At 36.3% G+C, this 16667-nt stretch overlaps 1 protein-coding gene across 2 annotated transcripts in view; it reads right to left on the reverse strand.

Annotated features, from left to right (window-relative positions):
- Positions 1–1154: 1154 nt before the first annotated feature.
- The window catches only part of LOC120326130 (uncharacterized), a 45843-nt gene continuing 30330 nt past the window's right edge, over positions 1155–16667 (reverse strand). Inside the window, exons 1-7 of one of the 2 annotated variants that reach the window (XM_078111715.1) lie at positions 11947–12047; positions 9791–9944; positions 8733–8966; positions 8039–8250; positions 7303–7431; positions 6039–6180; positions 1155–4713 (exon numbers count right to left, since the gene is read on the reverse strand). In XM_078111715.1, the coding sequence (XP_077967841.1) occupies positions 4463–4713; positions 6039–6180; positions 7303–7431; positions 8039–8250; positions 8733–8966; positions 9791–9905 (1083 nt within the window). In that variant the 5' untranslated portion in view covers positions 9906–9944; positions 11947–12047 and the 3' untranslated portion in view covers positions 1155–4462. Of the gene's footprint in view, positions 4714–6038; positions 6181–7302; positions 7432–8038; positions 8251–8732; positions 8967–9790; positions 9945–11946; positions 12048–16667 lie in introns of those variants that run through there. The other variant, XM_078111714.1, reaches the window with a different exon arrangement.

Raw genomic sequence — 16667 nt, forward strand, 5'->3', positions numbered from 1 at the left:
TTCTTATCATGAACCCAACATGGAATAGTGTGTTTGTTTAACGAAGCTCTATTTGTTCAAACACTCGATCGAAGTTCAGAAGTTAGCCAGAGGTTGAGTGAGGATGGAAATTTTAAAGTATTGGTTGGCCTGAGACTTCGATTAACTGCGACTTACTTAGTACTTCTAATGCTATTTAAAAATATTTACTTAAATGCCAACCAGAATATTGAAGTATCACAAAACTTAATTGTGAATGGTTGACAATAACTGGCACTAATTAAAATCAATAATTAGAATGTGTCACATTTTGTCATGTTATTGTGTTCATAAATCTTACTACATGAAACAGTTTGATGGTAAAACAGGACTCTAATCCCATATAAATAAAACAACAGCGTTTCATGACTGCCCTCAGGCAATTGTCTTCATTGCCAAGGTCTGAGTTGGAGTACGAGATCGAAATTATGACATTGATCGGGATTTAGACATAAAGTAAATTTAAAATTGAAACATTTCCATGAAATTTACTTCCCAAGCCTTTGAGTAATCAGAATTGCTGCTCTCACTTTTCAGATTTGTCATTTTTTGCAATGGAATCCTGTTTAATGCCAGTTTTTTTGGGTAAAAAATATGGCAAGGTGCATTCTTTCAAAATATATTAATATTAGCGTTGAGAACGCTCAAGTAACCATTTATCGAAGACTCGAAGTGACTCAAGGAACCAAAAAAAATTACTTTTATTTGTAGTCAAATTATTAACCACCTGTGAGTCCCAATATAGGATGAAATTTACAGTGTCCCGAGGAAAGGAAATCTGATAAGACGGCTTAAGCATAAGACGAACCACACACAGCCTCTCGTCCAGATACCAGTTCATGTTGGGTATGGGATTAGTTAGCCAGTTAATTCTTCTCAGAAGCAAGGACTCGATAGTAGAGAACGCAGTAAGCTGTAGTTTGGTAAACCATCTCACAGCAGCGAGGAGTCCAGCAATCCCCTCGCACATAACTATTGGATTGGAACCAGCGGACCCACGCAGGGTAATCAGATTATCAATGATGAGCATACTCACACCTGACTCTGTGAGTGACCTCGACTTGGTACTCTGACTTATCCCAGACTGCACAATCTTATTGCCCATAGAAATTAAAGTACATTCAGCAAACTCTATATGGATTTTAAAAGAATATATTCTACTTTCTATTCTAAAATCAGTCAATACAATGTCTGGTTACAAAAAATTGAAATGCATCACATGTAAGGCAGCTTGAAGGATTCATTTGCACATTCAGGTTTAAAAAAATAGTCACCAGGAACACTGGTTAATTACCATATGCTATAGTGTAGACCAGTGGTTTTGAAACTTTTCAAGTTGCGCATATTTTTTATTAGCTTCACGCCCTCTCAAAATATTGTCTATGCCTCCCCTTGTGGAGCGCACAAGCCCCCCCCCCCCCACACGGTTGAGAACCATTGATGTAGACATATTCAAACTTGTGAAATAATGGTTTCTTTCTACCTTCCCTCAGGGATTGGCCAGTTCTATTTGTTAAGGTGCTTTCAAACTTTTATGCCAAGCAAGGCCATTTCCAAACCACCAATTGCCATTTTTCTAAGGAACAGAACCTAAAACATTGTAAACTAAATTAATTACACCCTGAGTGTGGGGTGGTGAACACTGGGCTTGCACCACTATAAACTCGCTAACACATACAGCAAATATGGCCAAATAAAAAACAGTTGAATTCATAAAAATCAAAAATTTTAGGCAGCTCAGGCAATTATTTGGGTACTCCCGAAGTATGTGAACCAAGATGGCGGACATCGTAACGTGATATGTGTACCAGGTCAGGGTTAGACCATAATTTTATTCCAATTTTCCTTATTCTAGGTATATTATGAGTTCAGAGACTAGCCAGATGTCTCCCCTAGTATTTGTACCTGAAATTATGGCCTAACCCAAACTTGGTACACATACTACGTTCCGGTATCTGCCAACTTGGTTCAAATACTCCAAGAAAACCATTATTTGCACATTTAAATTGAAAAAGGGCAGCAGGAACATAGTGTCAATGTAATGATAAGAGCATGGCTGGAATGGTTGTACGATATACACAATATCGTCAGGAATGCTGAGTTAAACTTATGAAAATAAAGTTATGAGAAAAGTCGCAGTTACGAATAAAATTACTGGCACATGCTGGTGACACGAGCTGTTAGCTTTATATTGTCTACCCTCAGCTTGAGTGTTTTGAATTGGTTAGGCAAGTACGGTATTCCCAAATAAATGGTAGCTTCATAAATTGGTGTCTGGCTGTGCTGCTATTTTTTTCGGAACAAAGCCAGGAATTTGGTATCGTACAAAAAAATAGTACAAGATTTAAAATTGGCCCAAAGTGACAGAGCATGTCAGAAATCAAATTTTCAAAGGAATGAGATAAAGTATGATTATACAGAACAAGGCACAATATAGAATGCTTTATCATTAAAATTTTTGGCAGAATAATAAAAGCAACAACAAAATATATATTATATAATCTGAATAGCATTTACACATAAAAGCTTCTAGCACACATGAAATTAGTTAGAATAAGAAACTTTTCCCACGAAACGGCTACATACGAACAAATAAGAAGTAAACAAGAAGAAAGTTGAGTACACGATATTCTAGTACCGTTTAAATATACAATTTTGGCTTCTTTTTTAACCAACTCTATTTCTTTTGAACTCTATCAGAGAGTAGCTTCTAGAGTAGGTATTGGCATCGGTTATTCTGCTCAAATTTTTCTAAGAGATTTGCTAAAGCAAAGTCGCACTCATGGAGACTCTTAATTTTTTTTTACAAAATTTGGGTAGCTTAAATAAAAAGGTTGGGAACCACTGTCACAGGACATGGAAACCAGTCTGAGAAGACCGGTCAATATTATGCTGATGGCGAAACTGGGTACAGAAATAGATATGCTTCTATTAACAGGCCGAAACTGAAAACAAATTAAATGCTATAAGCAAAACTAATATTCAAATAGTTGGATTTGGTACAGTGGCTCTTTCACTTTACCAGGGAAAACAAATCCGTATTACTCAAGGTAAACTAAACATTTCTATTAAATATCAAACTAGATGGTGCCTATAGTGCAGGGCTACTCAACTGGCGGACCGCAGTCCGAATACGGACCTTTCGACCATGAAATTAGGACCGATTTGCTTGTTTATTTTGGCAGCCTAAGCATCGTTTTATAGTTTTAGATGATTTTGAAACAATTTAAATACACAGCTATACAGCTTATCGTACAGGTACCGATGTGCGATATTATTTGTGTCCATATTTGCGAGCCATCCATTGCTCTCGTATTTAATTTAATATTGCATTTGAAGTTTCGTTTATTTGATGAAATAAATTTTCTGTAATGTCCGAACCCCAGTAATTTTGAAGTTTCGTAAACGGACCTTTGGTGAAAATAGTTGAGTAGCCCTGCTATAGTGTATGCTTCTTACAAACAGGCCGAACCAAAAACAAATCAAATGCTACAAGCACAAAACTAAAATTGGAATAGTTTGCTTCAGTAAAGAGCCTCATTAACTTGCCAAATAAAACAAATCCGAACTATCTAAAATAATTTTAAAACCAGTAATTTCTATTAAATATCAAAGCAGATAATACCTATAGCACCGCCGTGTATGCTTCTTATAAACAGTAACTCAAAAATTGAAAGAAAAAAAAAACAAATACAAATAAGCTGACACCAGTAAAAGCTTCTTAAAAATTAAATTAAATGCTACAAGCAAAACTAATGCAATAGTATTTAAACTATAAAGTTCTGTGATAGATATCAAAAAAAAACTTCTTTCGCGGTTTCTCGGTTAAAAATGGGCAAAATTGAGTTTGCGAAAGAATTGTAACGGAAAATGCTCGAAAGTTGGATTTCAAGAATAGATTTATATAAACTGTTTGAAGTCCTGCGCAGATCTGGACTTAATAACGCGTTATGCACCGACATAATTTAATGTAGCCCTTAATGTAGTCGCTTGTAACTTAGCTCAGAAAATTCGTCTTCACTTCTAAGTGACTCTGCTTAACGCACCATCGTAAATTCACATAGTTTTAGTGTGTCAGGAATAAAATACTTAAAAGGAATGAGAAAGAAGATGATTTACCGGTATATAGAAAAAGGCACAATATAGGTAAACTTATCTTTAAAATTATAAAAGATCTCAATAACTTGCTCTCTTCAAAATAATATAAATTTTAAATTCTGATAAAATTTTCATCCAATACTAGATATTTAACATAAATAAAAAAAAAATAAATTAAATGCTACAAGCAAAGCTTAACACCTGAATTACAACATCACAAAGCTAAAGTAAGATATGCTTTCATTCAAAATTGGCTTTTACGACAAAACAATTATATATATAGCGCCACAATGATAATTCATATCATTTGGAACAAAATAAAATTTGAGGCTAAAATATATAAAATTCACATGAAAATATAACTTTTATCTAAAATATTCGGGGTAAAACAGTACAAGAACAAAAATGCTGATGAATAAGCCAGGATGGTCACCATTTGTTTTTCTTTCGGAATGATTTTGAATGCCATCGTACCTGCTAGTGCACCAAACACATACACAATGATGTGATTCAGCACTACTATGATGTCATAAAGACATTCACGCTCGAGTGCATATGCTGACAACGGATTTGCGAACGCCCCGGTCACGTTGACGACTGTGAAAGAATAGAAGAATAATTAGACCCAAAGTATGGTTATAAAATTTGAAAGGTTTTACTTTGAATTAGTTTTAGAATCAATGCTATTCTGAAAAATCAATTATGAAAATTAAGATCGGTTTATTTATTTTTCATAAAGAGATTGATTTGAAGCAGGGCCGGCTACATGTACTCACTCAGGAGTATATTTGAGCAAAGTTACAAGTGCTCACTCAAAATTAGAGAAGGCCCATTTCAAAGTACCGTAATATACACTCACTCAAAAGTGAAGAAGACTCATCTCAGAGCAAAGTCATGAGATTTTACTCAAAAGTAAGGAAACTGATCTCTGATCAAAGCCATATACACTCACTCAGAATTAGAGAAGACTCATCTGAGAGCGAGGTTTCATGTACTCACTCAGAAGTGGAGGAGTCTCATCTCCGAGCAAAGTTACAGACACTCACTTAAAAGTGAAGAAGACTCGCGCAAAAGTACAGGAGACTCATTTCTGAGCAAAGTTATGGGCACTCACTCAGAAGTATAGGAGACTCATCTCTGACCAAAGTTATGGGCACTCACTCAGAAGTATAGGAGACTCATCTCTGACCAAAGTTATGGGCACTCACTCAGAAGTAAAGGAGACTCATCTCTGAGCAAAGTTATGGGCACTCACTCAGAAGTATAGGAGACTCATCTCTGAGCAAAGTTATGGGCACTCACTCAGAAGTAAAGGAGACTCATCTCTGAGCAAAGTTATGGGCACTCACTCAGAAGTAAAGGAGACTCATCTCTGAGCAAAGTTATGGGCACTCACTCAGAAGTAAAGGAGACTCATCTCTGACCAAAGTTATAGGCACTCATTCAGAAGTAAAGAAGACTCATCTCTGACCAAAGTTATGGGCACTCACTCAGAAGTATAGGAGACTCATCTCTGACCAAAGTTATGGGCACTCACTCAGAAGTATAGGAGACTCATCTCTGACCAAAGTTATGGGCACTCACTCAGAAGTAAAGGAGACTCATCTCTGAGCAAAGTTATGGGCACTCACTCAGAAGTATAGGAGACTCATCTCTGACCAAAGTTATGGGCACTCACTCAGAAGTAAAGGAGACTCATCTCTGAGCAAAGTTATGGGCACTCACTCAGAAGTAAAGGAGACTCATCTCTGACCAAAGTTATAGGCACTCATTCAGAAGTAAAGAAGACTCATCTCTGAGCAAAAAAAAGGAGACTCACATCTAAGAAAAATTATGCGCACTCACTCAGAAGTAAAAAAAATCATATGTGAGCAAGGTTACAGGTAACTGCCGAAACTATTCAAAAAGAACCAAATACTTACAGGCATAAAGTGCAATTGTTGTCACAACGCTTTGAAGGCAAGATGTAACAAAGAATGACCAAGGCCCAAATATTGTCAGATTACTAACCCTCTGCACAGAGACGGCATACAGGAATGCAAGAAAGCCTTCAATGATGAAGCCCTGTGGAAATGGGAGGAATTTCAATAAGTGAATCAAGAGCTGCATACTAATACGAATATACAGGGTGTCCATAAAGTCCCTTCACAATTTCAATTTTGTTATCAAGTCAATTCTCTATATATTTTAATAACCAGGTTAAATTTGTAATCAGTAATAATTGGTGAGGAGATTTTATGTCTTATGGCAGGGCTTCCCAAACTGGGGGCCGCGGCCCTGGAAGGGGCCGCAAAACAAATTTTAGGGGCCGCAAAGAGAACACGAATTTAACACAAGTACTATATCAATTGTACTTTTATAGACTTATATTCTCTAATTTTACGATTCCGAGTGAATACATCATTATACCGTGAGTTTTTTTCCGAAAATAATACATTGTCTTCAATTTTTTTTTTCACAAAAAAACACTTGGGACTTATTTACGCAGGATTTCTTTTTTTCATTTTTGAAAAACAAAATTACAAAGTAGAGATGAAAATTCACAGTGTCATTAAAATACTAAAAATGTATATTTCGAAATGTTTAGCATTATTAACGTTGAACAGGGGCCGCGAAAAATTTTAAGATATTGAAAGGGGCCGCAAGCTCAAAAGTTTAGAAAGCCCTGTCTTATGGCATGATCAATTATTTCTAGGACCTCCGAGTTGAAATAGAGGAAGAGAACCCACGTCCATCCATGCCCCTTGTAGAGCTGGGCAATTTTGAATACCTGATGATTTCAGAATCGCATCAATTATTTTTTTCGAATCGAATCTTGAATACCTAGGAGTAATTTTACGTGACTTTTTATTTTAATGGGTTCGTCCTCTCAAGACAAGAATTATTGAAAACATAAAATTCAACACCATACAGTTTCCTGGGTGTTCACACACAATGAAAATCATGTTTCAACAATAACTCAATAGGATGAAAAGAGCCATAATGTCAGGATTGAATATTAAAGATATGGCTTCAATGAAAAAAAATTGGGGCATTAACCTCGACTTTCGGTGTATAGAAAAAAGGCAACAATTCGAAATTTTCGCCTGAACCATACTTCGGAACTACATGTCTAGAGCCTTGTTCAGAGTAACAGAATAACCCCCCTCCCGCCAACAAAAAAAACTGAACAGTAGAAATTCAAACCTGTATAGGTCCAGTATTGAGGCAGATGATACAATCCTTGAGTAACCCAGTTTTAGTGACATGGTGGCTCGTCAGATATCCGTCCCATGTAAAATGGAGCCACTGGATGGCAGTATGAAGCCCGAGGAACTTAAAATAAGAATACTTAAGGTAAGTTGGGTAATTGGTACATCATGCGCACAATAACACACACCGTTAGAAGGCATACCGGTGGTCTCATGATGGACTAGTCATTGTAGCCTTGGACTTTGGGCATATCAGACTAAAAATATCTCCAATGCCAAACCCAATCCTCCTGAAATCACAGCGCTGCTTATAATGACTAACACTATGTATGTGTGATATGTTTGAAATCTAGTGAGGGCGATGATCTACAACTCCTCAGCATATTAGTGTCAGGAGCTATAGAGTCTGCATGTTTTATTCATATTGGAGCAGGAATCGTAATTTCTGATTTCTTTGCAGTCGAAAGTGCAAATTTCGGACTTTTATTGGTGACAATTGGAGTCAACATACTCAATAGAAACTTAAAAAGCAAGCCTAACAGCACCAAAGTTATCAAAATTTCCTTTTTTTTTAGAGTTGGACGCTTGGGCCCCTTCTTTAACGAGGAGTCGGAAGCCAGAGTGAACCTTGTTATCAATAGATATGGCTTGGTGGTTGGTGCTTTGTGCTATGAATTAGAAACTTGGACTTGCTATTGTACCTCTGATTAAACTGCACAGGTTCTACCTACCTGGCCAAGTAATGAAGGCCCAGCAAGTTTGATGAACATCCACAGGCTGCTGTGAGGCTTTCTTTTCTGGTATGATGTCACAATATCTTGTGCTGTTGTCATCGGTACATAGGAATCACCTCCTCGCCTTCTTAAACCATCAACATGTGGAGGAGATTCCTCTGGTTGGTCAGGAATATGATTGGCACGACCGTTTTCATATTTTGATTCTTCTGTGAAAATGAATGATAAGATTGGAAATTTATACAGGGAGGAGAGGAAAGTCAGTAATATGGTCTTTCATGAAATACCAATCTATGCCATTTTTTTGAATAATTCAATAGTAGAGGAAAATACAACTCCGGCTCAACTTCAGAACATGCAGTTGCCATTATCTCAGTAACAGAAATTCATTGTAACCATTAGCAGGGGTGTTTGATTCGGAAGCATCACATTAACACATTTCCTATAGCACACATTGCCGAGAATTTTACTTTTGAAATATGGCAAGGGGCGATCAAAAATAATAAAGATTGAAAACTAATAATCTAGCCTAGTGGCCGAATGTTTTTTAGGCGACTCAAAATTAAACAAAAAACTCGTAAAATCTCGCGCCTCAAGACTTCTTCAGACATACATACGGTAGTTCATGTTTTGGGTCACAACCTAGCAATAGGTTGGGAAGCACTCACTGGTCTAATCAAGGCTAACTTACCATGCACAAGTAAATCCCAATATTTAATTACGAGTGACATTGGGTTAGGAGAAGCAGGTTGTAATATGTAGGAGTAGGCAATAGAGAGTAACAACGTAGTGACGTAATACTCCAGTACGAGGCCTTTCCCAATTAAAATACATTTTTCATATGTTCCAACTATGAGCATATATGTAGATAGAAGTGCGTTGATGATTTCTGATGCTCTGAGAAGATTTGGTCGATATGCTGTTCCTGTTGAAATAAATAGAGTTTTCATATTTGTGGGCAGCAACATTATTTTTATTTTGCATTAAGAATATTCTGGTCAGTCATGCACCAATGAGTCCCACAAGTGGTATGGTTAATCCATCTCGTGTCAAAGGTCAAATATTAATCTTGGCATCAACACTGCCTTTTTAAGTTATTGCTGCAACGAGTTAGTAAATTTTAGATTATTTTTGTATTAATATATGTGGTTAATCATATTTTAAAGAAATGTTTTAGCTATATCAAAGAACCCCATTTATTTTTACAAGTCTCAAATAGAGTTGCTCTGGCAGTTGCAAGAGTCAGAGCCTTACTACTGAAATGATTCAAGACACATCTAGTCTTCGTAAGGCTGAATAGAGTCAAGTCACTGACTAGTATCTCCCTAACCGGCAAACACTGAATATAACCAATTAACATACAAATTATAAATTAGATATTTGGGTACTCTCGAAGTATGTGAATGACACCAGAACGTAGTATGTGTACCAGGTTAGGCCTTTATTTTATTTCAATTTCCTTGTTTTTAGTTCTATTACGAGATTGGGGACTAGCCAAGTGTCTCCCGTCTGCCCGTAGTAATAAACCTGAAATTATGGCAAAACCCTAACCTGGTACATATACTATGTTCTGGTGTCCACCATCTTGGTTCACATACTTCGGGAGTACCCATATTTGCACCTTAGGAGCCACTATATCTCCGCAGCCCCCTTCCCCAGTAATTTGTGTTTTCAATTTATTTTTTTTTTCCATGCTACATTTTTACTGGATGAAAAAATAAAAAAATAAACTTGACTATGACTACGAACCTGCAGCAAGTCTTTCCAGCATCCAGTTTGTGAGCATCCGTAGTGTGAGTCCGACTATGCAAGCAACACATATCGAAGCCGCCGTTACAAGCCATAATTCGGAGTGGCTGTCCATCAATATTGCACATTAGTTGAAACATAAAAATGTATTTAACTGGAAAAGTATAAATCACGATTAGGTCAGGTGGTTTTGAAACTTTCATGATCTGTGGCTCTCTCAAGGACGGGTCTCATGTAGTTTTGTACCTAACATACTTCTAGTGGGCATAGCATGACAATTTTCTCATGTATCAATCCTAACCCCCACCTGACTACACCATTCAAAAATTACGCCAACACGACGTCACAATGACGTAATAGAGCCCTTCAAACAAAACAAACTGCCATCCAGGACGCGCTAAGGAGCACCCGAAATCGAACAGTTATTTCTCTCGTTTTCTCGCCGCAACGATTCCAATAGGAGAGAGATCGATAATGTCAGTCAGTTCTTTATCGTCGGCGGCAATGCCATTTCGGGCGATGGTACGTATATTTGGCAAGCTCTATGACGTCATTGTGACGTAATTTTTGGATGGCGTAGTCAGGTGAGGGTTAGGATTGACATATCAAAATATTTTTATGCTACGCCCACTAGAAGTACGTTAGGTACGAAACTACACGAGACCCTCAAGGACTCCCAACATCCATGGTCCCAGGAGCCATGTATTCTGGTATTTGAATACATAGTTTTGTTTTATTTAGTTATTTTATCTATACCATATTTCACGAACTGACCAGAGAAAAGGATAGGATTCACATATTTGCAGGCACATGAGATACTTCATGTTTTAAACTTTTTTGAAGGTTTTGCTTGCCCTCCAGAATTCTCCATTTTTAATTTAGGTTTGTTATGGAGTTTTCGAAATAAACTATCTATCTATTTATCACAGAGAAAATTTATTCGTTTATCAAACCAATACCCGGACATAAAATAACAAAAAAAAATATTTAAATTTCCATGAATGGTGGCAGGGTGCAGGTAATTTGAAAATAAATAACTGGCAAACTAATCCCATAGGGTGGCTTACCCACTTTGCGACCACGACGTATTTGTGGCCATCAACTTCATCAATTAATTTAATACCGAAAAAATTAACGAACAGCGACAATATTTCTCACACATTTTCATGCACTTATCCCTCGTAGCTCTGCAAAATTACACTAAAATGCGGCCACAAACAAAAAAGTTAAGACCGAAAACCTGAGCGAAGAAAAAAGACGGACCCTTTTTTCATGTCGCCAACTACCCATTGTCCCTTCAAAAAAGCTTGAAAATCTATACAAATATGAGAGATAAAAAGATGAAACTTGGCAAGTGGATAGAGTTGTGTTTCTTTTAACCATCTTTAAAGTTTCGCGTTTCAACATTTAAAGAAGGGGGAATAGGGGGGTGCGCATTTCCAATACGTCGATAATATTTTTGTCGACCAATTCAACAATTTGAGACCACCGTGTTTTTGTCTGTTTGATTGCTGTGATGCGGTGCTTTGTTTATAATTTAGCGTGTAGAATAAATGCCAATGCACCTTAAATTAAAAAATTAACGGGTTAGAAATATTGGTTTTTCAGTTTTTATTTGATAGCGGTTTGAATGAAATCGTCCAGAGACTGGCTGCACCACCCTACTGCCCTATCCGACATGGACTGGTGATTGAATGTGAGGCCATGGTCATTGGTCAGATGGTATGCCATTTGATTAACCGCCTTACAGCCTTGTGTGCTCTCCACTTCTCTGGGTCAAATATGCGAATCCTATCCTAAACAAGTATAACAAAAGAAGGAACTGAAATAAGTACAGTAGTACAGTGTGTAGGCTACCGGTACGATACCGCCTGAACACCATGTCATTGTCAGCATGTGATCAAGCCTTCAAGCCAATTTATTCTTTCCAGGGATAAATAAAAATATTTCTACTCTACGGAACCGTAACGTACGGTACTATTTCTACTTTTTGTACGTTATAAACCTTATCTAAGGTTTCGTTTGCTCCCCTGATTTCATAATCAGTTTTTATTTATTTGTTTTTATCTGTCAAATGTATTGTTATGCTGATTATGGAGTCGAAATAAACTTACTACCGGTACTTATTATTATACCGGTAGTCTACTTATACTTACAGTATCTAGTTACGGCATATCCAGATGGTACCATTCACGGAAAATTTAAATTTTCATTCTGCTATTTTCGCCTGCCGCCTCACATGGTACCGTACCGGTACCGGTACGGTGCTTACGCTAACTCATCTCAATAAATGAAGTTCTGTACCGGTACCGGTACCGGTCTGCCAGTTGTAATATTTCTGTATTTAGAAGGCTGCCGGTCTCATTATTGGAAGTGTTTTTTGTTTCCGAATTAGATCCGAATTAGTTTCCGAATTAGATCACGATTATTAATCATTCTTTTAGGATTTTGAATATCATGGTTTTAATTACCACCATTTCAAAAAGTCATATTGTATATACGAATTATAAAATCATACAACACCAGTTTATCAATCACATATTACATATTACACCCATGTCCATTTGAAGTTTTTGTTTACGTTGCACGATACGCTACGGTTCAATGAACAGGTGTCTATTTCGTTGATTCCTTGTTTTGAAATCGGGATTTCACTTTCATTTCGCTGGAAAGAAAATCCGATTGCACAGCTCTGTCGCACGTCTCTCATAAATCTAAGCGTTTGTCACATGTTGAATGCGTAACTGTTCTTTATTAGAAGTCCTAATTAGACACTTTAGTGGACATAACTATCGTTTCAATATTATGTTGTTGTTATTTTTCTTTTTCTTCGCTACCATCATTTTAAAATCGCTTTTGTCTTCGAATACTGGACCAATTGCTTCGAAATTTTCAGTGGTCAAAATTTGATTTTATTTCCAGAAGGCTAGCATTTTCTATTTATTCCTAAATTTCCTATGAGATCTGATATTTCATTCAAAATTTCGCTGTTCTAAAATTTACTCATGGGAACACTGTTTTTATACTTATTTCAAGCGATTACGTGATCGAGCCTGCCGGTACGGTACTGCTCAGTTACCGTACCACAGTGAAATCAATGACATTAAACAACATGATAGGCAACTCTGACGTCACTCCATAAGACTACAGGCGAAAGATTGTATTTCATGATACGCTCCAATGCACATATTTCTCGTCGCCTTTCGCGTCCGTTTTCCGCACGCTTTTGCTACTCGGCGTCTTTTTTACGTGTAGTACCTGCCTTTTTGCGCCTGTAACGAAACAAAATAATCTCTATATCTAAGAAGTTTTGCTCACTTGGAAAGCTGGAATGGCAGGCAAGCTGTAAAGAGCAATTTTGGACATCATAGACGTTTTTTTTTTATCAGAGAAGATTACAAACGCGATAGCGGAAAGATTTGTGTGGAACATTTTGCAGATAATGACAAAGTTCAAAGTTAGTAATTTTAATGTTTGCGCTTAATCATTGAAATTTCATTTAAAGAGGGTGTCATACAAAACTGTGCTGTGATACAATTCCATAACACAAAGTTTGCACCTATCGAACTTGCTTTTGTAGGTGAACTTATTAGACAAAAAACATATTCAGTTAATCGTAGGTAACATTGCTGGTACATAATGCATCGTAGATAGGTTTGTTTAAATTTAGGGATTTAGCTCATAGCCCACTAATTAATATTATCTTCTATGCAGGAGGTTGCAGGGCTGAATTCAACTTGCAGCCTTACCGATCACCTGACGATGCTCATTTAGTTTGGCTCGAGCAAGTCTTCTTGAAATACTTGTGTGGATGGAAAGTGGAAACTACCTATAATTTTTGCCTTTCTCAAATTTAGATTTTAGACAAATTTATTCTGAGGGATTTCGCATAAAATTCTTATTGATTGTTGGCTGTTTATAATTCCTATTGATTGTGAATTCTGATTATAACAAAGAGTTAAAAAAAATTTTACCTAATTTACTGGCACCTTATTCTTGTCAATACTCCAAGCTGAGGTAATAAACAAGACAATACATTTATGTCATCTGGAAGCAAAATATGCACACTAATTAATAGTTTGGCACATTGAGATAATACATCATGACAGAAAATACAAGTTAAAGATATGTATGACCATCACATGGTAATTAAAATTATAAAAAATTAATAGGGGCTGTGGAGTATGAAAAGTTCAAGACAAAGAAAAGAACAAATGTTCATAGCTCATGAACTCTCAATTTTGCCTCCATTGCTTTGTGAAGGCCAATATATTTCGAGTGGCTGAATTGGTTTACCTTTATGATAGCAACGATATTGTATTTAATATAGCAAGATTATTTCAATTTAATCGAAGTGATATTATTTCCCACAGCAATGCTTGAATCGTCTAGAATAGATCAGTGGTTCAAACTCATGGGTTTTCGAGAGCCGCATTGCGATTTGGAAATTGTAAAAAGGGCCGCAAACAGTTTTTGATAATGTATACTTGAAAGATATTTTTAAGATAGTTTTAGTTTGTGACATATATTGTGATGCAGCTGAACAGTTGGATTAAGTTTTATTATTTTCTTCAATTTCAAATGAAATTACATATTGATATTTGCATTCCACTATTATTGCAACATTTGCAAGTTACTGTAATTATTATAAAAAATCATAAAATGTCACCAGCATACTAAGGCCAGGCTGAAATGATTTTATAGTACCAACTCTAAATAATGAGGCCACATGATCATGGGTTAATCTGGATCTTTGCAAATGTTTGATTAATTCCAGTAATGCAAAAAAAGTTACTTTTATCATTTCATGTATAGATCAGTAAAAAATAAATGACAGATTTTTTCAACAAGACATTTTGCACCACATTGCGTGGCATAGGATTGCTTGAATTATTATTGATATTGATTTTTAGTAACCAAGTCGTTGTATAATTATATTAATATACAAACACATGGAAATTTTCTGTTCGAAGTTGGTGTTCGAATTTGTCATATTGACTGCTGAGCTTATTGTGTTTTTTCATTGTATTGATGGAAATATGACAAATTAAACAATGTGCTTCAAAATTTTGTGGAAAGCAGAAATATTGCAACTCCCATTTTCTTCGAAAATGCCACCTTCTTCATGTACTTTGCGTTTGATTTAATCACTCAAGTGTTTTATTCAAGTATTCTTTTGCTAGCTTGATGTGTATTATTAATTGGGTCAAAATGTGGACAAAAAAAAATTAATATTCCAAAACTACTTTCAGTAAATTGTTTTCTGTGTGGATAATCAATCTCACTTTAAAAGGTTTGAAAAATCTATTACATTTAGATAAAAAAAAAAAACTTCCAAAATACTATTACAATTATTGTTAAGCGTTCGAGGGCCGCACTGGAAGTTCTCTGGGGACGCGAGTTTGAGATCCCTGGTCTAGATTGAAGTTGTCCAAAAAATATATGATAGTATTTTATCATAAATGGTGATTATACGCCTTCCGTAATTTCTTCTATAGTACTAACAAAAGTTGATGAAACCAAATATAACACAGGTGCAGTGAGTTACCCGTAATCCTCATTTTCCAAAGCTGTTTTAAGTATGTCTGGCGTGTTTTGTGCCTTTTTACAAATAAGACCGCTCATGCAATCTTACGCTGGGAAGTTTTAGTTTTTTTCCTCAAGCCCTGCAGGATGTGGGGGGCATACACAACTCTACCGGAGGGTCAAATGTCTTTGCATGCCTCCATAGGTTGTTTTTCTATTGCAAACATTTATGGAGTACTCTAATTATATTTCTTGGAATCACACTGTCACTGATATGTCGCCAGACTTCTGATATCTCCCCTTCTGCTATAGTTGTCCTGTGAATAAATAATAGGAAATTAAGATTAGACGAATAGTTGAAAGTTTTGCTTTATGTCGGCTTAATTTCTTGATTGATATACTTACTATTTCTGCTATTACCTCTTGTGCTGCAGGAGTCTCACAATGCTTAGACAGGTTTGTCCACAACCTTCACATCTGAAGAAAGAGAGGAGATTTATTAATTTTCGTTAAGAATAAATAAAGCAGTCTATATGGTTTAGAATGGAAAAGCTAATAAATCCAATATCTCATATTTTACTGAATTTGGTATATAAACCAACTAATAAAAGGGTTTAGTCAGAAAATTACAAGCATTCGCGGCTCCAAATACTTGAGAGATCAGACTATACAAGATAGACCGGTATGAGTGAAATGTTAGGTGAACTTGTTAACACTTTGATTCAATACGCAAATATAAGTGAATGCGCAATAGTATATTACAATGGACAGCAATCAACAATGAGTAAATATCCTCACTGATTAAAATAATCTGACTGGAGGTGCATGAACTATTTGAAACCATAAGGGGTAAGTAAATATGTAATTTCGGCAAATGGGCAACTACGTACCGTACTGAATTAATAACTTCGTAGTATTTGACAAAGGCTGTCTTTCCCACATGTACTTAACAGTGCGATGCCCGGGTGTGATATACCACAATAGTATTTACCTTACCTTTTTCCGATTTCTTTTTACCTTAACTTTCCAAAATATCATTAAAATCGACAACAACTGTCGAAGCAGGCACGAACACCATTCGTGCTACGCATTGAAAGCAGCACACATCCGCTCGTTTTCGTCTCGTCAAGTATGTGCATTGGAGCGTGCTATCGAATACGATCTTCGGACAAAAATGCCGGAGTTGCGCATCATGTTGTTTAATGTCATTGGTGAAATTGACTTATTCCTTTCGCGATCTTACTATTGTAGTATGTCAAATGTAGGTTTTCCAGCAAATCTAGCCTACCGTATATGTTAATTTTGATAAGAGCAAATTGAATCGAGTTTTTATATGCCAGAGAAGAACCGT

This window comes from Styela clava, chromosome 4, assembly GCF_964204865.1.
Source record: "Styela clava chromosome 4, kaStyClav1.hap1.2, whole genome shotgun sequence".
Lineage (NCBI taxonomy): Eukaryota > Metazoa > Chordata > Ascidiacea > Stolidobranchia > Styelidae > Styela > Styela clava.